Below are 25,785 nucleotides of genomic sequence, written 5' to 3' on the forward strand. Positions count from 1 at the left end.
CAGTCAGTTTAACTTCTGTGCCAGGAAAGATAATGGAGCAAGTACTCAAAGAATTCATCTGCAAACACCTGGAAGAAAATAAGGTGATAGGTAACAGCCAACATGGATTTGTAAGGAACAAATCATGTCAAATCAATTTGATTGCTTTCTTTGATAGGATAACAAGTCTTGTGGCTAAGGGAGAAGACGTGGTATACCTAGACTTTAGTAAGGCATTTGATATGGTCTCTCATGATTTTCTTATCAATAAACTAAGGAAATACAACCTAGATGGGGCTTCTATAAAGTGGCTGGATAGCTGTGAACCATTAATAACTACTGTCTGAGAATGGTTATCCAGCCAATTATTCACCCACCTTATAGTAGCTACATTCTAAGAAACCTATGTTGGTTGTGACTGTAAAAACATTCAGAGCCAAGGTTATTTGGAGGGTCAGCATTCCCAACCACCTCAGAGATCTGAAGCCCCTATCATTCTAAGTGACACTGCGTACCTGAATGGAGCTCCCCCAGGGACATCTCTTGAAGGATAAGAGGAGATTACTTTCCTGTGCAGTAACTTATGTTCTTCGAGATGAATGTCCCTGTGGGTGCTCCACTACCCACCCTCCTGTCATCTACTTCAGGTATGACACTCATCCATTGTAGACAAGAAACTGAGGAACACGTGCTGTTGATACACTGACAGTCTGTCAGTCAGTCAGAGGGTGTGTACAGCCCAGGGGAGAGAGAGGGATACTGCTGATAAAATCTCTGGTGAAGATGCATCCCAGTGCCTTGGTTGGAGTGGAGTAACCCACAGGGACACTCCTCTCAAAGAATGTCCGTTACTGCACAGGTGAGGTCTAAGCTATATTGATGAAGACCCTCTGATGTGGAGAAAACAGTCTTTTCCTTTGTGTCTTTGGCAAGGGGAATCTTCTAGTACCCCTTAGTCAAATCTAAAGTGGTCAGGAATCAGGCATTGCACAGTCAGTCCATTAACCTCTCTATGCTGAATATAGGGTATGTGTTGAACTGGGACACCCCTTCCACAGGACAGAATTTATTGCAGAATCTCGTAGAGCCATCTGGTTTGACACTAGCACAAGTGGACTAGACCACTGATTGTGGGACTCCTTGACCTCCTAACTCCAGTCTCTCTCTCTTGATTTCTTCTCTCTTTTGGCCACTGACACTGGTAGGTCCTTAGCATTACCTTGGCCCCTGGGGTTTGTAATGGTGTGGTTATGTGTCTGTTGTTTGATCCAGCTCTGATGAGAACACATGGTTCCAGATGCTCATCTCAGATACCTCCTCTTTTGGGGTTGGTGTTAAATCTGGGGACACCCTCACCTACTTGGGGGGGTTTGTTCTGCAGTGGATCCTCTCAGGCCACTGTACTTTCTTCTTGGGGATGGCAGGGTTTTAGAAGGCTGAAGTGAGATACTTGTTCTTGTTTTTGATGTCCCAGTTGTTGCATTTTATAATTCACCTCTTTTATAGATTCAGCTACTTTGTAGGGTCCCCTGCTGCTGGGCCAAGAATTTATTCTCTGCTGTGGATACAAACACCATTATTTGGTCTCTGGGCTGGAATTGTCAAATTTTTGCTTACTGGTTATAGTGAATTTGTGGGGCTTTTTGGGGCCTTCTCCTTATGCTCCCACACTACAGGGTAACCTGGGCTATCTGCTCTCATTTATAATACATGCTTGATTGTACTGTTCCCCATATTGAGCTTCTCTTCCCAAATTTCCCTGACTATGTTTAGTATGCCCTGGGGGTGGCGACCATATAATAATAACTCAAAGGGGGAGAATCTGGTGAAGACTTGGGGAACTTCAAAGATGGTGAATATAAGTTAGGGCAACAGGGTATCCCAGTTTTTTTCCATCCCTACTTAACACCTTTGTTGTTATGGCCTTGAGGGTTTGGTTCTTGGTCTGTGGGTGGTAAACCAAGGCTTGCAAAGTCTGAACTTGGAGCAGAAAGCAGAGGTCCTTTATCAGCTTAAACAAGAAAGGCATTCCTTGGTCCATTGGACTCTCTTTTGGTAGATGTATGCTGGTGAAAATGTTTACTAGCACCTTTGTTATGGACTTGGAGGCCGTGTTTCATAGGGGGTTAGTCTCAGGATTAGAATCATAGAATACTAAGACTGGAAGGGACTTCGAGAGGTCATCGAGTCCAGTCCCCTGCCCCCATGGCAGGACCAAATACTGTCTAGACCATCTTTGATAGACATTTATCTAACCTACTCTTAAATATCCCCAGAGATGGAGATTCCACAACCTCCCTGGGCAATTTATTCCAGTGTTTGACCACCCTGACTGTTAGGAACTTTTTCCTAATGTCCAACCTAAACCTCCCTTGCTGCAATTTAAGCCCATTGCTTCTTGTTCTATTCTCAGAGGCCAAGATGAACAAATTTTCTCCCTCCTCCTTATGACACCCTTTTAGATATCTGAAAACTGCTATCATGTCCCCCCTCAATCTTCTCTTTTATAAACTAAACAAACCCAATTCCTTCAGTCTTCCCTCATAGGTCATGTTCTCTAGACCTTTAATCATTCTCGTTGCTCTTCTCTGGACCCTCTCCAATTTCTCCACATCTTTCTTGAAATGCGGTGCCCAGAACTGGACACAATACTCCAACTGAGTCCTAACCAGTGCAGAGTAGAGCGGAAGAATGACTTCTCATGTCTTGCTCACAACACACCTGTTAATGCATCCCAGAATCATGTTTGCTTTCTTTGCAACAGCATCACACTGCTGACTCATATTCAACTTGTGGTCCACTATAACCCCTAGATCCCTTTCTGCCGTACTCCTTCCCAGACAGTCGCTTCCCATTCTGTATGTATGAAACTGATTGTTCCTCTTCGAGTGGTCCCCGTGGTGTCGGGCTCATGGTGTCGGGATTGTCCCGCACCGCAGCTCAGATGCTTTGTATAGCTGTTTCCAGCCGGGTGCGCGTGCGCAGGATGCAGCTCGCGCAGTTCGCGCTCTTTGATCTTCGCACGCACCCGGCTTCCCTGTCAGTTCCTCTTAACCCTCCCTGAATGCAGACGGAGCTTCTGATCTCTCTCCTCACAGTAGTTTCTCCTTCCCTCAGGGAACCTGTAGTTAGTTAGTTAATTGTATATAGTTAGAGTTCTTTTGTTGTCGTTTGATCTTATCTACTACAAAAAAAAAAGCCTCTTAACAGCTCATTAAAGCCGGGGCTTACAGCGGCACTCCACTGTTACCAACTGTGGATAAGTTTTAAAAAAAAAACTCTCAGAAAGAAGCTGACAAACAGCCATACCTGGATCTCCGGGCTTTAAGAAATGTAGCCTCTGCAGTGAGCCAATGCCTACTTCAGATGTGCATTCGCTCTGTATACATTGCCTGGGGGAGAGCCACACTCCCCATACGTTTGGGCATTGTTAAAAAATGACAGCCCGTACTCGGCATGACAGAAATATGAGGCTCAAGATGTTTCTCCTCGATAAGGCACTGGACCCCAGGGCAGAAATCCTTGAACAGCGGGACAGAACCCCTAAGAGATGGATTTCGTCCCCGGACTTAAGGGAGAAAAGGCTAAGGATCTCCCCAGCTAGATCCCTGCCACCTGATATATTGGTGGTGGGTGACTGTGGTCCCTCTGACTCTGTCCCACGATCCTCTTCATCAGGATCGGGGACGAGGGAGAATAAGGCTGTGGCACCACAGAGAGCGCATTCAGGATCAGACGCAGCCTCATTGCCGGCAGGCACAGCCTCTGCTAAGAAGCAGCTGGCACTGAACCGCTCTTCAACAAAGCCCCGCGAAAAAGCCGCGCGGAGTGCGGCGCTGCCTCAAAGAGCTCTACCGGCACCAGCATCTTAGCCAGCAACGTTGCCAGTGCTGAAGTCAGCTGCGGTGCGGGCAACCAGTGTGCATAGTCAGAGCGCACTGGCACCGCTTTACTCCCCACAACTGGCAGCTGCTGACAGGACCATGTCCCCTGCTGTGCCTCCTGCATCAGGAAAATCCCCTCCGGTGCCGTCATCCCTTCAGCCAACTATGCAGGTGCCGCGTGGGTCTTGTCAGTTACAGGCAGCCCCGGCACCGGTGAAGGCAGCGTCCCAGCAACAGCTGACAAGTTTACCAGCACCGGAGCAGCAGCCAGATTTACAGACTCATCCCCAATCAGAGGTACCTGTACCAATACGGGGACGGAGCATGCATCTTTCTCCTTCCCCAAGATTTTCACCTGGCCCCTCTCCTCCAGCAGGGCATGGTTCACCTTGGCATCGTGGTTACCGACGTCACAGTCCCGGACACTATACTTAGTACAGAAGGGACTCTCCTTATGGCCGCCCCCATTATAGGAGCTGCTATAGATGTCCATCCTATTCTCCATCATGTGACCGTTCTTATTATTACGTTCCACATAACGGGCACGACAGGCAACATACTAGCAATAGATCATCTAGATGCTTATCTCCTCGTCCATCAAGGTGTTATTACAAATGTCATCGCTCTCCTCCATGCTCACTGTGTTCACACTCCCGTCACTATGACTTCCAATGCCTTTCGCGCTACAGTTCACCATTGGCGAGGCACTCTCCAGCGTATCAGCACTGTGACCGGAACCTGGCTTCCCCCTCACGCAGCCGAGCGGGAACATCACGTCACTCAGACCTAGAAGATGGCCCATTATCTGAGTGGGACAACCATCACTCTGAAGACCCAGCCTTTGGCCTTTCACCTTCATCTTCACATGTGGCGGTCTCTCCCCCGGACTCATCCCCACCAGATGATTTTAAGCAGTTTCAGGATTTATTTAAGCGGATAGCGCAATCCCAGGAAATACAGATAACGCAGTCCCAAACAAAACAATGCCGCCTCTTGAAGAATTTGCACCCCAGGCAGAGTGCAAAGGTGGTCATTCCTATCGATGAAGCCATTATAGAGGTAGCCAACACGATTTGGCAGACATCAGCTACAGTGGCCCCAACTTTGTCGCAGAGCTGATAAACGGTATTTTGTTCCATCCAAGAACTTGGAATTTCTCTTCACCCATCCTCAGCCAAACTCCTTAGTGGTGGACGCTGCCCAGCAACGGGCCAAAGCACCACAGTATAAGACTACACCAGATACCAAAAAATTGGACACATTTGGCAGAAAAGTTTACTCTTCAGCAACCTTTCTTTTGCATATCTCTAATTATGCAGTGCTATTATCGAACCATAATTTTGACAACTATGAGAAAATCTCAGCTGCTCCAATACCTCCCAGAGTGCAAGCGCCCCCTCTTAAAATCCCTAGTGCAGGAGGGTTTTACGGCATCCAGGGCGAGTCTACAGATCTCCTTGGATGCGGCAGATACAGCAGCTCGAACCACAGCTACTGCAATAACAATGAGACACTCCTCTTGGTTGGCCTCCGCGGCAGTCCCAAAGGAGCTCCACACAAAAGTCAAGGATCTCCCTTTTGATAAAAACAAATTATTTGCAGAGAGAACGGATGAGATACTCCATTCCGGGAAAGATTCTCGGTCGACACTCCGCACCTTGGGAATGTATACACCTCCCTTATCAGAAGCGGTATACTTATCCTTATCAGAGGCAACAACATCAGCAGCGAGGCCTAGATTAATCACACCAAAGACAGTGTCCTCAACGCAAACGGTCCCGATCATTCCGCTCAAACAGCCAACAAAATCCCAAGCAGCAAGTTTGATGGTTCAGTCGAGGGCTTGCAACGACTACCTTCTGTGACGGGTCAAAAAACACTGACAAAACATTCCTCTGTTTCACCATTTACTTCGACCTTTTCGAGACCAATGGACGGCAATTACATCAGACCATTGGGTATTACAACTGGTGGCATCTGGGCTTACTATCCCCTTCACTACCATACCACCCACAAATCCACCAACCCCGTCCCTTTTCAGGGACCCCTTTCACGAGAGCCGCTTAAAAGAAGAGGCACAGCGTTTGTTCTCCGTAGGAGCCATAGAACCCATACCCCCCCAGTTCAGAGGAAGAGGCTTCTATTCAAGGTACTTTCTCACAGAGAAGAAGACTGGAGGATGGAGGCTGATCCTCGACCTCAGAAAATTGAACAAACATCTCCGCCATCAGAAATTCAAGATGGTCACTCTTGCTAAGAAATTACCGTCACTAGAGAAGGACGATTGGTTTGCAGCCCTCGATCTACAAGACGCCTACTTCCATATAGCCATACACCCAGCTCACAGGTGTTTTCTCCGTTTCACTATCGGCAACGAACATTTCTGCCCCCAGGGTGTTTTCAAAAACTCTGGCAGTAGTAGCAGCGCACTTGCAACGCAGAAATGTGATCATATTTCCATATTTGGATGACTGCCTCATAAAGGGCAGGTCCAGTCAAGAAGTCCAACACATGGTGATATTGGTCAGACAGACATTTCGCTCGCTTGGCCTCATAATCAACAACAAGAAGTCTTCGCTGGATCCCACGCAAACTATACATTTCATAGGTGCACACCTCGATTCCATCACGGCCTGTGCATACTTACCCCAGGAGCGCTTCCAACTTTTGCACGATCTGGCCACAGTAGTCATCCAGGCACCTACGGTTACGGTACTTACCTGTCTCTGCCTTATGGGCCATATGGCCGCTACCACCTTTGTGGTTCAGCACGCCAGACTTCATTTCCATTGCCTTCAACATTGGTTGACTTCTGTATACATCCCAGTGAAGCATTCCATGCACAAACTCCTCTAGTTCGCAGATCTCTGAGTTGGTGGTTGCATCCAGGAAATCTGCTAGCAGGAGTTCCGTTCAAATGTCAGCAACCGTCGATCCAGTTGACTACAGATGCCTCCCTCTTGGGCTGGGGAGCGCACATCGGAGATCTGTCCATACAGGGCAGATGGTCTGCATCGGAGGCCCTCTCCCATATCAACCTCCTAGAGCTGAAAGCCGTATTTCTCGCCTGCAAGCATTTCCATTCACTTATAGCTGGAGCAACCATCCGCATACTTACGGACAACATAGCAGCTATGTACTACATCAATCGGCAGGGAGGAGCACGATCACACCGATTATGTGCACAAACAATCTGCCTATGGAACTGGTGTATAAGAAACCATACCAATCTGGTAGCATCATACTTACCGGGTACGAGCAATGTCATGGCAGATGCTCTGAGCAGAATTTTTCCTCAGGATCACAAGTGGGAAATTCGTCCTGACGTCTTGGAAGACATTTTCCGGTTCTGGGGGATACCACAAGTAGACCTCTTCGCGACCTACAAGAACAAAAAATGTCACCTTTATTGCTCCAGAGGGGGCATGGGAAAGGACTCTCTGGGCGACGCATTACTAGTCCGTTGGACAGCAACTCTACACTATGCATTCCCACTGACAGTGCTGATCCCGAGAGTAATTCAGAAAATCAGAGAGGATTCAGCCCATGTCATTCTTCTAGCGCCAGCCTGGGCAAGACAACCGTGGTATCCATTCCTCCACAGAATGTCCCGATTACCACCACGCCCCTTACTTCTCCTCCCAGACCTTCTCTCCCAGAACCAGGGATTACTGCTTCACCCCAAACCAGAGAACCTTCACCTGACAGCGTGGTTCATAAGTGGTTCAGGGTAGATGAGCAACTCTGTTCAGAAGTGGTAAAGACTGTATTGTTGAATAGCAGGAGGCAAACCACAAGAAGCTCTTATGTGGCAAAATGGAAGAGATTTGTGGTTTGGCGTGGCGAAATGGACATTCAACCGCATTCTGCACCAATGCATACGATCCTTGATTATATTCTATCTTTGCATCAGTCGGGTCTCTCAATGTCTACCCTACGGGTTCACCTCTCTGCAATTACCACCTTCCATTCCACCATCGGAGGTCATTCAGTATTTACTCACCCTATGACAAAAAGGCTGCTTAAGGGGATAGCTAATCTTAAACCCCCGTGAAGGCCCCTTCCTCCTTCTTGGAACTTGGATCTGGTACTTGATGCATTAATGCCACCACTTCATTACCAATGCTCAATAGCAAGGTGGTGTTCTTGTTGGCCATTACATCCACCCGCAGGGTCAGTGAACTGGCAGCGTTAATGGCAACACCACCTTTCACAGTTTTTACCAAGGACTCAGTTACGCTACATACTCATCCAGCCTTTATTCCTAAGGTCGCTAAGCAATTTCATGTTAATGAACCAGTCGTTTTGCCTGTTTTTTATCCTAAGCCCCATACTTCAAATTGGGACTCCTTACTTCATACCCTAGATGTACGTTGAGCATTGGCTTTCTATATAGACAGAACACGGACCTGGTGTAAGACTGATCGATTAATAGTATCCATGGCAGATCGTTCCAAGGGCAATGCATTGTCCTCCCAACGTGTCTCTAATATCATAGTCTCCTGTATTATCATGTGCCATACAATGCGTAACAAGCCACTCCAGACTGTACCTAGAGCACATTCGACTAGGGCGGTGGCAACTTCCACTGCTTTTGCCAGAGGAGTTTCTCTGCCAGAAATCTGCAGAGCAGCCACATGGTCTTTCAGTTTGACTTTTATGAACTACTATGCAATAGTTCGCAGATGGATACCTGAATCTTCAGTATCTTCAGCAGTGCTTTCAGTCATTGATAAACTGGAACTCCGGGAACGCACCGGGAGCACTGCTACTAAGTCACCATGGTTATGTCTACTCTACCACCCTAGTTCGAACTAGGGTGGTTAATGTAGTCAATCGAAGTTGCAAATGAAGCCCAGGATTTAAATATCCCGGGCTTCATTTGCATCTTGCCAGGCGCCGCCATTTTTAAATCCCCGGTAGTTCGGACTCCGTGCCCGCGGCTACACGTGGCACAGAGTAGGTAGTTCGAATTAGGCATTAAATCCCGGGCTTCATTTGCAACTTCGATTGACTACATTAACCACCCTATTTTGAACTAGGGTGGTAGTGTAGACATACCCCATGAGTGGAGCACCCACAGGGACTACTCGAAGAGGAACGAGAAGTTACTCACTTTGTGTAGTAACGAGGGTTCCTCGAGATGGGTCCCCGTGGGTGATCCATGCCCCACCCTTCCTCCCCATTCCAGAGTTGTTTTTTTGTTCTTTGTACCCTTACAGATACAGAACGATGAGAGGAACTGACAGGGAAGACGGGTGCGCACGAAGATCAAAGAGCGTGAACTGTGCGAGCTGCATCCTGCGCACGCGCATCCGGCTGGAAACAGCTATACAAAGCATCTGAGCTGCGGTGCGGTACGAGCCTGACACCATGAGTGGAGCACCCATGGGACCCATCTCGAGGAACCCTCGTTACTGCACAAGGTGAGTAACTTCTCGTTCCTTCCTAAGTGGAGCACTTTGCATTTGTCTTTATTAAATTTCATCCTATTTACCTCAGACCATTTCTCCAGTTTGTCCAGGTCATTTTGAATTATGACCCTATCCTCCAGATTAGTCGCAATCCCTCCCAGCTTGGTATCATCTGCAAACTTAATAAGCGTACTTTCTATACCAATATCTAAATCGTTGATGAAGATATTGAACAGAGCCGGTTCCAAAACAGACCCCTAAGGAACCCCACTTGTTATGCCTTTCCAGCAGGATTGTGAACCATTAATAACTACTCTCTGAGTATGGTTATCCAGCCAGTTATGCACCCTCCTTATAGTAGCGCCATCTAAGTTGTATTTACCTAGTTTATTGCTAAGAATATTATGTGAGACCGTATCAAATGCCTTACTAAAGTCTAGGTATACCACATCCACCGCTTCTCCCTTATCCACAAGACTCGTTATCCTATTAAAGAAAGCTATCAGATTGGTTTGACGTGATTTGTTCTTTACAAATCCATGCTGGCTGTTCCCTATCACCTTGCCACTTTCCAAGTGTTTACAGATGGTTTCCTTAATTACTTGCTCCATTATCTTCCCTGGCACAGAAGTTAAATTAACTGGTCTGTAGTTTCCTGAGTTGTTCTTGTTTCCCTTTTTATAGATGGGCACTATATTTGCCCTTTTCCAGTCTTCTGGAATCTCTTCTGTCTCCCGATATGATTTTCCAAAGATGATAGCTAGAGGCTCAGATACCTCCTCTATCAGCTCCTTGAGTATTCTAGGATGCATTTCATCAGGCTCTGGTGACTTGCAGGCGTCTAACTTTTCTAGGTGATTTTTGACTTGTTCTTTTTTTATTTTATCATCTAAAATTACCCCCTTCCCACTAGCATTCACTATGTTAGGCATTCCTACAGACTTCTTGGTGAAGACTGAAACAAAGAAGTCATTGAGCATCTCTGCCATTTCCCAGTTTCCTGTTACTGTTTCTCCCTCCTCACTGACCAGTGGCCTACCCTATCCTTGGTCTTCCTCTTGTTTCTGATGTATTTATAAAAAGTCTTCTTGTTTCCCTTTATTCCCGTAGCTAGTTTGAGCTCATTCTGTGCCTTTGCCTTTCTAATCTTGCCCCTGTATTCCTGTGCAGTTTGCCTATATTCATCCTTTGTAATTTGTCCTACTTTCCATTTTTTATATGACTCCTTTTTTATTTTTACATCATGCAAGATCTCGTGGTTAAGCCAAGGTGGTCTTTTGCCATATTTTCTATCTTTCCGACACATCGGAATAGCTTGCTTTTGGGCCCTTAACAATGTCCCTTTGAAAAACTGACAACTCTCCTCGGTTGTTTTTCCCCTCCGTCTCAATTCCTATGGGACCTTACCTATTCCTAGTTGCATAATCCAGGACAACAAACACATACTGGTGGCCTCTTGTAGTATTTCCTAGAGGCCCCACTAGGTCCATGGCTGCTCGCTTAAAGGGGATCTCAGTGATTAATAGGTGTACCAAAGGGGCCCTTAGATGTGGGTAAGGGCTGTGCAGCTGACATTCAGGGAAGGAGGCGTGGTATTGCTGGACATCCTCATATATTCCCAGCCTAAAAATTCTGAGCAAGATCCATGCTTTGGTCTTCTCTGCCCCAAGACGTACCTCAAAGAGGTGACTGTGGCTGAGGCTTAATATTGCTTCCTGGTGGTTTTGGGGTATCAGGAACTGGTGTACCACTTGCTCCTGCATTTGTATGACCCAGTACAGGAGATCCCTCTTAATTATAAAAAAGGGCACTGGCCCTTGGGCCTCTCTCTCCATGGGCATCCCATCTATCAGGCACCTTTCTTCTGATAACATATCTGGGGGTTTCTGCCTAGTCTCGCCTAAAAATCTCCCTTGTGGGACCTATCCACTGGCCTCTGACTATTTGTATGACCTTAGAAAAAACCTCTTGCGCAAAAAGCATTGGCAGAGAATATGTGAATGACAGCGCGACAAATGCTAATGAGCACTTTATTAGCATGCTCTCTGCCAGCAACAACCTGCAGTGTAGACGTAGCCTGAGTGTGTATCTCCTGGCTGTGTTTCACTATGTATCTAACTATTAGTCCTTAAGGTTCCTAGTGGAGCATAGTTTCCCCAAAATCACAACACTTCCTCTTCTCGATCTCCTTTGGGGGAGACTGACTGGAGGGAGAGCTTTTAAACAGTAGGAGCGGGGCCTTATTGGGTCCCAATTATCTCAATTAGCCTAATGATCTCAACTGACCCTTTGCAGGTTAATTGGAGTCAGGCACCTGCATTAGCCTTACAGTCTCTTAATTATGGGCATCCAGTATCCTAGGAGGGGATGGCTTTGCCTTCCCAAACCACCAGGCATGGCCCTGCCCATACCCCACCCCCAGAACGCCAGCTTGTTGGTATCTGGGGGTAGTGTTGTTGCCCCCAGCACTTGCCCTCCCAGTGCTCTGGGGGCTGGACAAGCTGCATCCATGCAGCCTCCTCCCTCCCCAGTGCTCCAGGGGCCGGGGAGGCGGGAGCTGTGCTACGTGCCCTCATCCCTCCCCCATTGCTCCAGGGGCTAGGGAGGCGGGAGCTGTGCTACGTGCCCTCATCCCTCCCCCATTGCTCCAGGGGCTGGGGAGGCGGGAGCTGTGCCACGTGCCCTCATCCCTCCCCCATTGCTCCAGGGGCCGGGGAGGCGGGAGCTGTGCCACGTGCCCTCATCTCTCCCCATTGCTCTAGGGGCCGGGGAGGCGGGAGCTGTGCCACGTGCCCTCATCCCTCCCCCTTTGCTCTAAGGGCCAGGGAGGCGGGAGCTGTGCCACGTGCCCTCATCCCTCCCCCATTGCTCCAGGGGCCGGGGAGGCGGGAGCTGTGCCACGTGCCCTCATCCCGCCCCCATTTCTCCAGGGTCCGGGGAGGCGGGAGCTTTGCCACCTGCCCTCATCCCTCCCCCATTGCTCCAGGGGCCAGGGAGGCGGGAGCTGTGCCACGTGCCCACATCCCTCCCCCATTGCTCCAGGGGCTGGGGAGGCGGGAGCTGTGCCATGTGTCCTCATCCCTCCCCCTTTGCTCCAGGGGCCGGGGAGGTGGGAGCTGTGCCACGTGCCCTCATCCCTCCCCCATTGCTCCAGGGGCCGGGGAGGCGGGAGCTGTGCCACGTGCCCTCATCCCTCCCCCATTGCTCCAGGGGCCGGGGAGGCGGAAGCTGTGCCACGTGTCCTCATCCCTCCCCCTTTGCTCCAGGGGCCGGGGAGGCGGGAGCTGTGCCACGTGCCCTCATCCCTCCCCCATTGCTCCAGGGGCCGGGGAGGCGGGAGCTGTGCCACGTGCCCTCATCCCTCCCCCATTGCTCCAGGGGCCGGGGAGGCGGGAGCTGTGCCACGTGCCCTCATCCCGCCCCCATTGCTCCAGGGTCCGGGGAGGCGGGAGCTTTGCCACCTGCCCTCATCCCTCCCCCATTGCTCCAGGGGCCAGGGAGGCGGGAGCTGTGCCACGTGCCCTCATCCCTCCCCCATTGCTCCAGGGGCCGGGGAGGCGGGAGCTGTGCCACGTGCCCTCATCCCTCCCCCATTGCTCCAGGGGCCGGGGAGGCGGGAGCTGTGCCACGTGCCCTCATCCCGCCCCCATTGCTCCAGGGTCCGGGGAGGCGGGAGCTTTGCCACCTGCCCTCATCCCTCCCCCATTGCTCCAGGGGCCAGGGAGGCGGGAGCTGTGCCACGTGCCCACATCCCTCCCCCATTGCTCCAGGGGCTGGGGAGGCGGGAGCTGTGCCATGTGTCCTCATCCCTCCCCCTTTGCTCCAGGGGCCGGGGAGGTGGGAGCTGTGCCACGTGCCCTCATCCCTCCCCCATTGCTCCAGGGGCCGGGGAGGCGGGAGCTGTGCCACGTGCCCTCATCCCTCCCCCATTGCTCCAGGGGCCGGGGAGGCGGAAGCTGTGCCACGTGTCCTCATCCCTCCCCCTTTGCTCCAGGGGCCGGGGAGGCGGGAGCTGTGCCACGTGCCCTCATCCCTCCCCCATTGCTCCAGGGGCCGGGGAGGCGGGAGCTGTGCCACGTGCCCTCATCCCTCCCCCATTGCTCCAGGGGCCGGGGAGGCGGGAGCTGTGCCACGTGCCCTCATCCCTCTCCCATTGCTCCAGGGGCCGGGGAGGCGGGAGCTGTGCCACGTGCCCTCATCCCTCCCCCATTGCTCTAGGGGCCGGGGAGGCGGGAGCTGTGCCATGTGCCCTCATCCCTCCTCCATTGCTCCAGGGGCTAGGGAGGCGGGAGCTGTGCCACGTGCCCTCATCCCTCCCCCATTGCTCTAGGGGCCGGGGAGGCGGGAGCTGTGCCACGTGCCCTCATCCCTCCCCCTTTGTTCTAGGGGCCCGGGAGGTTGGGGCATGCGCATGCACTCCCTTACAGGAAGGGAAAGAGACTGTTCCCCTCCAGTCTCTCTTCCTCCCTGTGGGGGGTGGGCCTGTAGGCAGGGCTGGGGCCTGCCTCCTCCAGCCCCAGTTGCACCAACTGCCCTTGGTATTAACTGATCCTTTTGCAGTTTAATTGATGTCAGGTGCTTTGATTAGCCCAAAGTAGCCTTTTTTTGATTCCCCAGGTGTCAGCCGACGGTCAGGGCAGTGTGTGTGTGTGTGTGTGTGTGACCGACCGAGAAAAGGTTTAATGTCTGTGTCTTTGCCGCTAGGACCGGGGTCCCATCGCGGAGGGCAGCCAACAGGCTGACAGACGCCCCGAGTTTATAGGGAGAACTTATTACATCTCAGATTTCAGCTGCTAGGATACAGGATTCCTTCTCAGCGGGCAGTCTAGGGAAGACTGAGAGATGCTCCAACGGATCTGTCACCTGGGAGTGACACGATCCAAAACGCCCAAGCTCTTCCTATACCTGTCCCTTATGACCGGCTGAAGTTCTTTTAAATTGTGCTTGGTTCTATTACAGCAACTGAAGAAGTCAGGTTAAAGCTTAAACAGTTACTGGTTTATTAAAGAAGCTTATAAATCATATGGTTACAATGGCTATTGCTCTATTTCTTAACTGCTAGCAAATATAGATCTTAAAAATGGTTACAAAGAAGATAAAGATAGAAAAATAGATATAATGGTACCAAGTAACAGCTTAATCTTTAAAGAGCTCTAAGTCTATGTGTACACTTAAGACAAAGGACCATATCCAGGTACAATTTTTACCCCCTTCTGCGTCGCTCGGTCCCAGCGTGTCAGGCCAGGATCGGTCCCTCAATTCCTCGGAAAGACGAATACGAGGTGGGTGTCCCTGTGGAACCTCGGGAGGTCAATCACCTAACCCGACCAGCAGATAGATAGTAGATTGACACTCAAAGTGAGTGTGCTGCTGGACCCATCTTTATACCCATGGGGTCACGTATTTCTCTTTCTTATCTGTGATGCCAAATGGTGCTGGTCTGTCTTTTGTGACACCAGTTCTTACAAGGGAGTTGTGAACTTAATTTACACTTGTAAGAGAGATAACTAAATTGGAAGTACTGGGCATTCTTTTCTCAGTGGGAGATTCCTCTCCCAGGGACAATTGTGTGTGATCGTATCAACATAGGTGCCAGCCAGGGCAGTTCTTGCAGCCTGGAGGTCAGCTTATTGCTTAATTGTTCTCCTCATATCTATGTTTTCAGCTTACTCAGGGTCAGAGGAGCCCGCATATCCTGATTTTATTGCTCCTTCTCTGCCCTGTATGCTTCAGGAACCTCAGAGAAGCAAATAAGATGGATGTGACTGGAGGGAGGGGAGGGGGTACTGTCTGGCTACACCAGGGAACAGGGACCTGTTCGTACTGAGGCTTATGTATTTGCCTTCCACTGCACTTTTTTATACCCTTTTGGTCAGAGTCCATCTCAACTTTATATTCTTATAACACTAGTATCTATTTTGAGCAAAACTAACATATAGGTGAACTGGTCTGGTTTCCAACTAGCAGTCTGTCAATTCTTAACTAATTCCTGCAGTCTTGAAAGAGCTGGCACCTGGCTACCAGAGTCATACTACCTTCAAGCAAACTGATGACGGCTTAAAAGTCACCAAAAGTGAAATCTATGTGGACAATAGAAGACAAAGAAGAAATGGCAGACTTCCTTCTCCCTACCACAGAGCCTTAACCTTGGTCATCTGTAGTGATGATTATCAGAGGGGTAGCCGTGTTAGTTTGAATCTGCAAAAATGGCAAGGAGTCATGTGGCACCTTATAGACTAACAGAAGTGTTGGAGCATAAGCTTTTGTGGGCAAAGACCCACTTTGTTAGATGCATCTGACGAAGTGGGTCTTTGCCCACGAAAGCTTATGCTCCTACACTTCAGTTAGTCTATAAGGTGCCACAGGACTCCTCGCCGCTTTTGTAGTGATGATGGATCTGGTTGTGCCCACCCTACCCTTAATAACTTTGGGTATGGGAGAACTAGGGTACAGGTGCAGCCCCTATGATCACTGCTGGCCAAAAGGATCTATGCATAAGGTGCACAACAGGGGTTCTCAATCTTTGGCTTTCTGAGACCTCCCCAACATATTACAAAAACTCCATGTCTCACCTGTACCACAAAAACCAGGGCTAGCATTAAAGGGTAGCAAGCAGGGCAATTATCTAGGGCTGCATGCTGCAGGCGGGCACTACAAAGCTAAATTTCTTGGGCTTCTGCTTTAGCTCCAGGTGATATGGCCCAGGGTTCTGGCTTCGGCCCCGTGCAGTGGGGCTTGGCTTTCTGTTCTGGGCCACATCAAGTCTAATGCAGGTCCTGCTTGGTGGCTCCCCAAGGGACCATGGACCCACTGCTGAAAACGACTGGGTACATGATCACTAAGATGTGGAAAATACATCTCAAAGGACCACGAGTACTGAATGGTATGGAATTGTTCTTTCATGGACCAACCATAATTCTGCCACTTCATCACCTGAGTGCTTGACTTTGTTTAGTGTTCTTTTGTTGCCATTTTGATACGTAACACATATGGTAAGACAAATGTTGAAAATATGTTCCTAAATTATAGCTAGAGTCCTGTGCAGATATAGAATTTGTGTCCACATTTGCATCTGAATATGCAAAAAATGAGCTGCAGATATACGCACTGACATCCACAGATGCAGATACCAGTGGATATAAAGCAGATCTCACAGATTTGCAGGGTTCTAGATACAAAATTTGCATCCGCATCCATATCCGCAAAAATGAGCTGCGGCTATCCACATCCACGGATGCAGATACCTGCAGATATCCATGGATTTGCAAGGCTCTAATTATAGCCATTAAAGATGGAAAATTCCAGCTGGGTTACCTTATCTGTATTGCTGTCTTTGTGTAGGTAAGGTATTTACTTCCTTGGCATCTGTTGATTTCTAAGCATATCCCTACCAAAGCAGAATTACACTGCAAGTGTGGGTGCTATGCGGAATACTGAGATTTGAAATAGTAATGGGACTGATTTTTCATAGATTCCCCAGGATCAGCGCAGCAGTGACCCAAATCAGTCAGATAAGCAGGATGTTACGTGCATGTGTTTTAGCCCGTCAGAGGAAACGCTACTCATTAGCACAAGTAAAAATCAACTCTACATCTTTACCATGTCCTCAAGTGACATAATTAAGGTAAGTTCAGGCTGATTACCAGTCCTTAAGCACAATAGTTAGTAAATGAGATATAAGCAAGGCACTTGATTTCCAGTGTCATTTTCTTTAGCAGGTTTTTGTAAAATCTACCAGTGAGATGCTGAACCCATCCCAGCCTTGTAGTTGTGTATATGTTTAATAAATTTAATATGCAAAAATCTTCAGTACGATGTTAAAGTTGAGACTCTGTCCCATGCTTATTATATTTGGAATTAGTAGTGTTCATATTATGGTACCACATAGAGGTCCTAGTCAAGATCAGAATCCATTTGTGTTGAGCACAAATATGCAGTAGAATATAGTTCTGCACTAAAGAACTTTTACAAGCTAATTAAGGCCTCATTGTTTTGGGCTGGGGAAATACATCTGAGATAAATGCTTAGATGGAATTAATACCTATTCCAGGGAGTCCTACTAGAGCATCTGTTCAGAGAGGGACTGGTCCTTGATGGCATGCTTTTGTGTATGCAGCTCAAAACTTCACTGGCTTTTTCTCTTCTCTTCCCCCAGCTATAGCACACCGCCAACTCCTATCTAATTTGCTTCCTAAGTTTCTACTTCCCATTCAGTATCTGCTTTTCTGATTATTTTTCCGTTATGAGTATTAACTGCCATCTTCCAAGTCAGATCTCATTTTTGTCATTGTTCACGTCTTTTTAGGTCGTGATGTGGTGGTTTTCTGTTCTTGCTGATGTGCACAGTCTTCACAATTTAGTATTGTATATGAATCCCATCACTTGTCCAGATCAGTAAAGATGCCAAACAAGACTGCATCTAACACCATTGTTCCCTATTTTAACTTTCTGGTGCTTTTTTAGTCTAGAACCGCATAAGATACCTCTCCCCAATTCCATGCACTGAGGTTTATTGTTGTCCTTTTCTTATTGTCTAAGCCAATATATTTTTTTCTGACCGTTTAATGATTTGTGATACTTCTCTAGGCGGAACCAGCTCACTTTGAATATCTGAACTTCCCATTACATTCTGCTGCCATCACTGGACTGGACACCTGTATCCGTAAACCCCTCGTTGCTACCTGTTCCCTAGACAGATCTGTCCGCATCTGGAACTATGAAACCAAGTAAAGAACCATCTCTGTTTTTACTAACCTCTGTCTTTGAATGTCTCCTATAATGGACAGTTACATCTATCTTAACATGTCTGCTTTTGGTGGTATTTCAGTATGGTGTGGGATAAGAGAGGACTTCCTGGCAGGAGTACGGGATTAGCATGGATTTTCAATACCTTCAAAACAAGTACCAATAATCACTAAGACTTTGATAACATATACTATACCATCACATTTCCCAATATGATATTAGAAATGCTTACAGTGCTTTTTTGTTTTAAAAAAGTTACTGTTTTTGTACACCTCAAACAAGGTTTAACTCTTCATGCCTTAAATGGAGAGAAAAAATACTAATACATTTCAGAAAACTCTAAAAATTATCTGAAATAATGCTGAACAACACAGATGCTAGAAACAAATTATTTACATTGTTGGAAAGGGGGGTTCCCAGCTCCACTGAGATAAAGCAACCATTCCTAGTCTGGGTGAGTGATAAATAATGAGGAAAACAAGTCTCTGATTCTGAGAGTGATCCACTTGGCAAGTTGAGCACAAACAAAAGATATGCATTTTACTACAGGTAAAGGTCAATGTATACATGTAGGAACAAAGAATAAGAACATAAGAACAGCCATACTGGATCAGACCAAAGGTCCATCTAGCCCAGTATACTGTCTTCTGACAGTAGCCAATGCCATATGCCCCGGAGGGGGTGAACAGAACAAGTAGAACAGGTAATCATCAAGTAATCCTTCCCTTGTTACCCATTCCCAGCTTCTGACAAACAGAGGCTAGAGATACCACTCCTACCCATCCTGGCTAATAGCTATTGATGGACCTATTCTCCATGAATTTAACTGGTTCTTTTTTGAACCTTGTTTAAGTTCTGGTCTTCACAACATCCTCTGGCAAGGAGTTCCACAGGTTGACTGCATTGTGTGAAGAAAAACTTCCTTTAATAAACAGCAGATTTAAAACAAATTTTATTTGGTAACCCTCTAGTTCTTGTGTTATGGGAGCAAATAAATAACTTCTTATTTACTTTCTTCACACTGGCCATGATTTTAGAGACTTCTATTATATCCCCCCCCTTAGTCCCCTTTTTTTCCCCGTAAATGAAAAGTCCCAATTTTATTACTCTCTCCTCGTATGGCAATCGTTCTAAATCCCTAATCATTTTTGTTGCCCTATTTTGAACTTTTTCCAGTACCAAGATATCTTTCTTGAGATGAGGCAAACATATCTACATGCAGTATTCAGGATGTGGGTGTACCAGAGATTTATATAGAGGCAATAAGATGTTCTCTGTCTTATTCTCAATCCCCTTTTTAGTGATTCCTATCATTCTATTTGCTTTTCTGACTGCTATGGCTTATTGAGCTGATGTTTTCCGAGAACTAACCACAATGACTAAATCTAGCTAGAGACATAAAGGATAACAAGAAGACATTCTACAAATATATAGAAGCAAAAGAAAGCCCAAGGACAGGGTAGGCCCATTGCTCAGTGAAGAGGGAGAAACAATAACAGGAAACTTGGAAATGGCAGATATGCTTAACGACTTCTTTGTTTCAGTTTATGTCAAGAAGATTAACATAGTGAATGCTTGTGGAAATGGGGTAGGTTTAGAAGTTAAAATTAAAAAGAACAAATTATAAATTGCTTAGAAAAGTTAGATGTCTTCAAGTCACAAGGGCCTGATGAAATGCATCTTAGAATATTCAAGAAGCTGAAAGAGGTGATATCTGAGCCTTTAGCTATCATCTTTGAAAAGTCATGGAAGCTGGAAATTAATAAGATGATACGTAACAGCCAACATGCATTTGTAATGAACAAATCATGTCAAACCAATCTGATAGTTTTCTTTGATAGGATAACAAGTCTTATGGTTAAGGGAGAAGTGGTAGACGTGGTATACCTAAACTTTAGTAAAGCATTTGATAGGGCCTTGCATGACCTTCTTATGAATAAACTAGGGAAATACAACCTAGGTGCAGCTACTATAGGGTGGGTGCATAACTAGCTAGATAACATTCTCAGAAAGTAGTTATTCATGGTTCACAATCATGCTTGTAGGGCATAACAAGTGGGACTCCACCGGGGTCTGTTTTGGGACTGGTACTGTTCAATATCTTCATCAATGATTTAGAGCAGTGTTTCCCAAATGGTGCTCTGCGGAACTCCGGGGTTCTACAAAGTGAATCTAAGGGATCCTTGAAAAAATTCTACTCCCCCGCCCTCTTCAGAGCCAGTAGGCAGCTCCCATTGGAGCTTTGCTGGAGGGGGCGGGCTTCTGGCAGCACGTGGCTCTGGCTGCTCCACCACCCACTGCAGTTGCCCCACCATCGCGCACGGCGCAGCCCTCTCTCCACCCCGCAGGATTGCCCCTGTTGCACAGCGGCTCTGGTGCCACTCAGCCTCCTCCTCCTCCACGTGTGCAGGTGGCAGCTTTTACAGTGGCTGCTGCTGCTGGGATGGGAAGGGGTGGCTGGGTCTGAGGCCCCAAGTAGCTGTGCTCGGATCTCGGCGTTTTTAAACTGCCACCTACACAGAACTTGGCTTGGGCTCTGCTGTCCCCTCCCCCCCCCCCCCCCCCGGAGCGCCCTCGGGCTCTGCTTCCCGCCCACCCAAGGTGCACTCGGGCTTGCTGCCCCCCATGCACTGCTGCTCTCTCCCCCCCCCACACCCCTCCCCAGCCTGCTGGGGAAGTGGACGAGTTTGGTCTGGCAGGGAAGGTTGGGGTTTCTACACTCTCCCCCCCCCCCACACACACCCTGCCAGCAGGAAGCCTGACCTGGTGCAGCTGCTCTGGATTCCCCACTGCATGTGGTGTGTGGGGGGGGGGGGGAGACTGAGCTCCGCCCCCTCCCCAAGGAACAAGAGTGTGCTGCCTGGAGGCTTTCACTGCTGCAGCAGGATGCCAGGCCAGGTAAGCATCACCCTCATGCCCAGACCCTGCACCCAAGTACCCCTCACTCCCCTCCCCCCACCAAGAACCCGTATTCCCAGTGTGCTCTGACACCCTGCCCCAAAACCTCTCCTGTACACTCCCTCCTGACCAGACACCCTGCCCCAAGATACCTCCTGTACCCTCCTTCCTGGCCATACACCCAAGACTCCTCTTCTACCCTCTCTCCTGGCATTATTATCCTACTTATTCGTGGTCTACTTTTTACTTTTTCAGCTTCATCTACCAGACTGTTACTAGGGCTGTGGTGCACAATCAGTGGCTGTCTTCCTGGGGTGTTGTGGCGCTTTGATCCAGAAGCCCACTTGATCCGGAAGCCCGTGACCGCATTTTGGCCCCAGGTCTCTTCCCCCCCCCCCCCCCCTTTTTTTTTTTTTTGCTCAACACTTTTTTCCCTGGCTACCTTGGGCCCAGCTGGTGCACCACTGTATTAAGGGTTCCTCAAAATTCTTTTGAGTTTAAAAGGGTTCCATGGCCAAATAAGATTGGGAAATACTAATTTAGACGATGGCATAGAGAGTACAGTTATTAAGTTTGCAGATCATAGAATCATAGAACTTTAGAACTGGAAGGGACCTTAAGAAGTCATCAAGTCCAGTCCCCTGTCCTCATGGCAGGACCAAGCACTGTCTAGATCGTCCCTGACATGTGTCTATCTAACCTGCTCTTAAATATCTCCAGTGATGGAGATTCCACAACCCCCCTAAACAATTTATTCCAGTGTTTAACCACCCTGACAGGCAGAAAGCCTTTCCTGATGTCCAGCCTAAACCTCCTCTGCTGCAGAATGCTACAGAATGGTCAGGGACTATCTAGGAAGGAGTACTACAGAAAGAGATCTAGGGGGTCATAGTGGACCACAAGCTAAATATAAGTCACCAGTGTGACACTGTTACAATAAAAGCAAACATGATTCTAGGATGTATTAACAGGAGTGTTGTGAGCAAGACAAGAGAAGTCATTCTTCCGCTCTACTCTGTGCTGAATAGGCCTCAATTGGAGTATTGTGTCTAGTTCTGGATACCACATTTCAAGAAAGATGTGGAAAAATTGGAGAAGATCCAAAGAAGAGCAACAAAAATGATTAAAGGCCTAGAAAACATGAGCTCTGAGGGAAGACTGAAAGAACTGGGATTGTTTAGTTTAGAAAAGAGAAAACTGAGAGGGGGCATTATAGCAGTTTTTAATTATCTAAAGGGGTGTGTCAGGGGCACAAGCCCCCCACTGTGCCTCAGTGCCCCCTGACTGTCCTCATATAGCCCCTCTCAGGGCAAGTTACAGTCTCTATGGGTTGCTCATCATTGGCATTTGTCACAATGGCGCTGCTTACCTAGTCGGCCTCATGATGGGCCCTCAAACCAGAGGCTTTGCCACCAGCCTCTAGCCAAGTGGAGTCTTGGCTGGCCCGCTTCTAGCCTTTGCTGGCTATCCCCAGCTTGTCTCCCTCCAAGGAGCTCCTGCTTCCTCTGCAATCAGCCCTCCACTGGCTCCCCCCTCTAAGCAACCTGTGCTTCTCTATAAACACCTGCCAGCTGGGCTCACACTCGCCCTAATGATTACAGCTGGCTTCTACAAGCCAATTGTGCTGTCCTAGATAGTTGCCAGCTGGGCTCACACTCGCCCTAGTGGTTTCAGCTGGCTTCCACAAGCCAATTGTGCTGTCCTAGATAGTTGCCAGCTGGGCTCACACTCGCCCTAGTGGTTTCAGCTGGCTTCCACAAGCCAATTGTGCTGTCCTAGATAGTTGCCAGCTGGGCTCTCCCTAGCCCAAACAGCTTCAGCTGGCCTCTTCGGTTCTAGCCCCAGCTCAGGGCCTGAGTCCTGGTCTTAAAGGGCCAGTGCAGGGCAGGCGCCCTGTCACAGGGTGTTACAAGGAGGATGGAAAAAAATTGTTCTCCTGGGCCTCCACAGAACAGCACCAAGGCAGCTGGCACCACAACATTTGGTGCTGCGAGGGAACGCGGAACCGCCTGCCAAGCAGATCCACAGAGCTCCAGCATCGCCTCCTCCAAAGCCATCATGGGGAGAAAGCCCCTCACCACCAGAGGCTTTAAAGCAACAGAGTGCTACAGCGCAGAATGAAGCCAGTTTCCCTGTGACAGATGGAACCTTTACTAGTCATCTGAGTTCTTCCCCCCCTCCCACCCTTGAGGGGTCTGCCACAACAGCTGGACTCTCCAGGTTCACCACATCGAGCTAGACCCCCTCTGACACGGGAATGCCGCAGTTAATGAAGCTGAGCAGATACCACTTTACTAGCATCCATTGATATGTCTTCTCCTCCCAACCCTCATCCCCAACTGTAGATCGTCAATTTCAGCAATACCACGAAAGACATCTCATGTAGCACATTAAAGACTAACATGACTTTTTTTGTTTTACCAAGATCAGATTAACACGGCTATTTCTCTGTTACTTTCATGAAAGACATTGTTATCCTTCCTGGTATCCAGAATGGCAATGCCCTCCTCCCTGCTTACCCTCCAGGTGGACACCATGGGACTATTTGGAGCCATGCAGACACAGCCCACAGGGCGCAATGGTTTCAGCTAGGGGTCTCCCACCAGCCTCTCGACCTCTTATCCTCCCACCTTCGATGGAGGAGGAGGAGGAGGAGGGCCAGAGCATCAACAAAGAAAGTGTCATACAAGAGTAGCCGACGGAGGATAATGCGTCACCATCCTCCAATGACGCTGTGGTACCTGAAACATCGAGCTCTGCGAATGACCTCAGACAATTCCAGGAACTTTTTAAAAGAGTAGCCATTAGTCAGGAGGTACACCTCCAAGAAGTAAAAGAGAAACAACAAAGCCTCTTGAAGAACATTCGCCCACCATCTCAGGGAAAGATAGCTCTTCCCATTGGTGAGGCAGTAATGGAGGTGTCAGATGACATTTGGAGGACACCCGCCTCCATCCAACCAACCTGCAAGAAAGTGGACAGAAAGTACTTTGTTCCCCCTAAGGATATGGATTTATTTTTTCCCACTTCCAGCCTAACTCCTTGGTGGTGGATGCAGCAAGCCAACACTCCAAGGCTCCGCAAACCAAATGTGCAACTAATGACAAAGAATACAAAAAGTAAGACACATTCGGCAAGAAGACTTACTCCTTAGCCACACTACAGCTCAGAATAGCAAATTATTCAGCACTGCTGGCCAACCATGACTTTGACAACTACTCGAAGTTGGCTGAATTCATGGAACACCTACCTGAATCCAAGAGGCCTATTCTCAGAGCGATCATCCACAAAGGTCATACTATCACCCATACCGCTTTACTAGCATCCATTGATGTGGCTGATATAGCGGCTAGAATAACAGCCACAGCGATGGTGATGAGAAGAGCCTCATGGTTACATGCAGCAGGGGTACCGAAGGAACTACAGTTGAAAGTGGAGGAACTTCCTTTCAATAAACAAAAGCTGTTTGCAGCAAACATGGATGAGATACTGCACAGTAGTAAGAATTCCCACACTGCGCCTCCTGGGCACGTACACGCCACCGTGCTGACAAAAGAGATATGCTCCTTACAACAGAAATAGGGACGATTATTACAACTGCCCTCAGCAGAGACCATACGATTACAACCGATCCAAACAGTGACCTCAGAGGAAGTGCCCACCTTAAGCACACTCCTTGGGATCCCACAGCACCAAACAGCAGATTTGAGGAATTGGTCGAGGATCTGCCCGACCTTCCCAACCATCCAGTGACAAGAAGCCAAAAACATACCTTTACTCACAGATTCTGTCCCTTTTTCTTCGAGGATGTCCCTATGGGTGCTCCACTGTTGGTGCTGGGCTTGCCTCAGCACCACAGAACAGAGATTTTTCCAGAAGCAGTACCCCGCCGGACTGCGCCTGCGCCGTGGTGTCTCACGGCGTTCGCGCTCTTTTGACTGAATGCATGGTCCGGCTCCCGCACTCTTCTCCTCACTGAGGGTACGTCTACACTACAGCGCTAGTTCGAACTAACTTAGTTCGAATTAGTTAATTCGAACTAAGCTAGTTCGAACTAACGCATCTAGAACTAAAAACTAGTTCGAACTAGCGTTTTGCTAGTTCGAACTAGTAAGTCCACATTGAGTGGACTCTGAACAGGGCTTAATGATGGCCGGAAGCAGTGCCGGCAGGGCATCAGAGGAGGACTTAGAGCATGGAGATACTGTCTCAGGCTAGCCGAGGGCTGCGCTTAAAGGGTCCCGACCCCCACCCCGGACACACAGTTCTAAGGGGTGCCCCGCTTGCAAAGAAGTTCTGGCTTGGAGTGCCCTGAGTGCCCACACTGGGCACATCACACCACTCGGCCATGAGCCCGGCTGCACTTGCCGCAGGCTGCCATCTGGGGAGAGGGAGTAATTGGGGGGCTGCAGGAGAGCTTCCACCCCCAGAAGCCCGCAGAGCCAGCCCAGTCCTCCCCATCGGGGGCTCGTACCCCATTCCTCCCTCACCTCCTTCCACTTGCCCTTCCCTAGCCCCCCTTCTTCTTGATGTACAAAATAAAGATAACGTTTCTTCCAACATTGACTCTGTCTTTATTGAAAAAAACTGGGGGAGACTGGGAAAAGGAGGTGGGAGAGGGGAAGAGAAAGGCTGGGAGAGGGGAGGGCAACTAACATGATCAGGGGTTGGGAACAGGTCCCAGATGAAGAGAGGCTACAGAGACTGGGACTGTTCAGCTTAGAAAAGAGGAGACGGAGGGGGGACAGGATAGAGGTCTGTAAAAACAGGGGTTGGGTGGAGAGGGTGCATTCAGAAAAGTTCTTCCTGAGATCCCATAAAGAAGGACTAGAGGACACCAAAGGAAAGGAATGGGTAGCAGGCTT

The 25,785-nt window shown here is 48.6% G+C and overlaps 1 protein-coding gene and 1 long non-coding RNA gene across 4 annotated transcripts in view; one reads left to right on the top strand and one right to left on the bottom strand.

Annotated features, from left to right (window-relative positions):
* The window catches only part of LOC142823517 (uncharacterized), a 28,299-nt gene extending 21,058 nt beyond the window's left edge, over window positions 1-7,241 (bottom strand). The window contains exon 1 of the long non-coding RNA XR_016350227.1: window positions 7,113-7,241. This is a non-coding gene — a long non-coding RNA (uncharacterized LOC142823517). The remainder of the gene's footprint in view (window positions 1-7,112) is intronic.
* Window positions 1-25,785, top strand: part of CFAP57 (cilia and flagella associated protein 57) — a 170,986-nt gene that overhangs the window by 44,949 nt on the left and 100,252 nt on the right. For 2 of the 3 annotated variants that reach the window (XM_075914597.2, XM_075914599.2), the window contains exons 5-6: window positions 16,749-16,901; window positions 17,864-18,003. In XM_075914597.2, coding sequence (XP_075770712.2) covers window positions 16,749-16,901; window positions 17,864-18,003 — 293 coding nt within the window. Of the gene's footprint in view, window positions 1-9,138; window positions 9,290-16,748; window positions 16,902-17,863; window positions 18,004-25,785 lie in introns of those variants that run through there. The other variant, XM_089780355.1, reaches the window with a different exon arrangement.

The sequence above is a fragment of the Pelodiscus sinensis genome, chromosome 9, assembly GCF_052426305.1.
Source record: "Pelodiscus sinensis isolate ZL-2025 chromosome 9, ASM5242630v1, whole genome shotgun sequence".
In the NCBI taxonomy this organism is placed as follows: Eukaryota; Metazoa; Chordata; order Testudines; family Trionychidae; genus Pelodiscus; species Pelodiscus sinensis.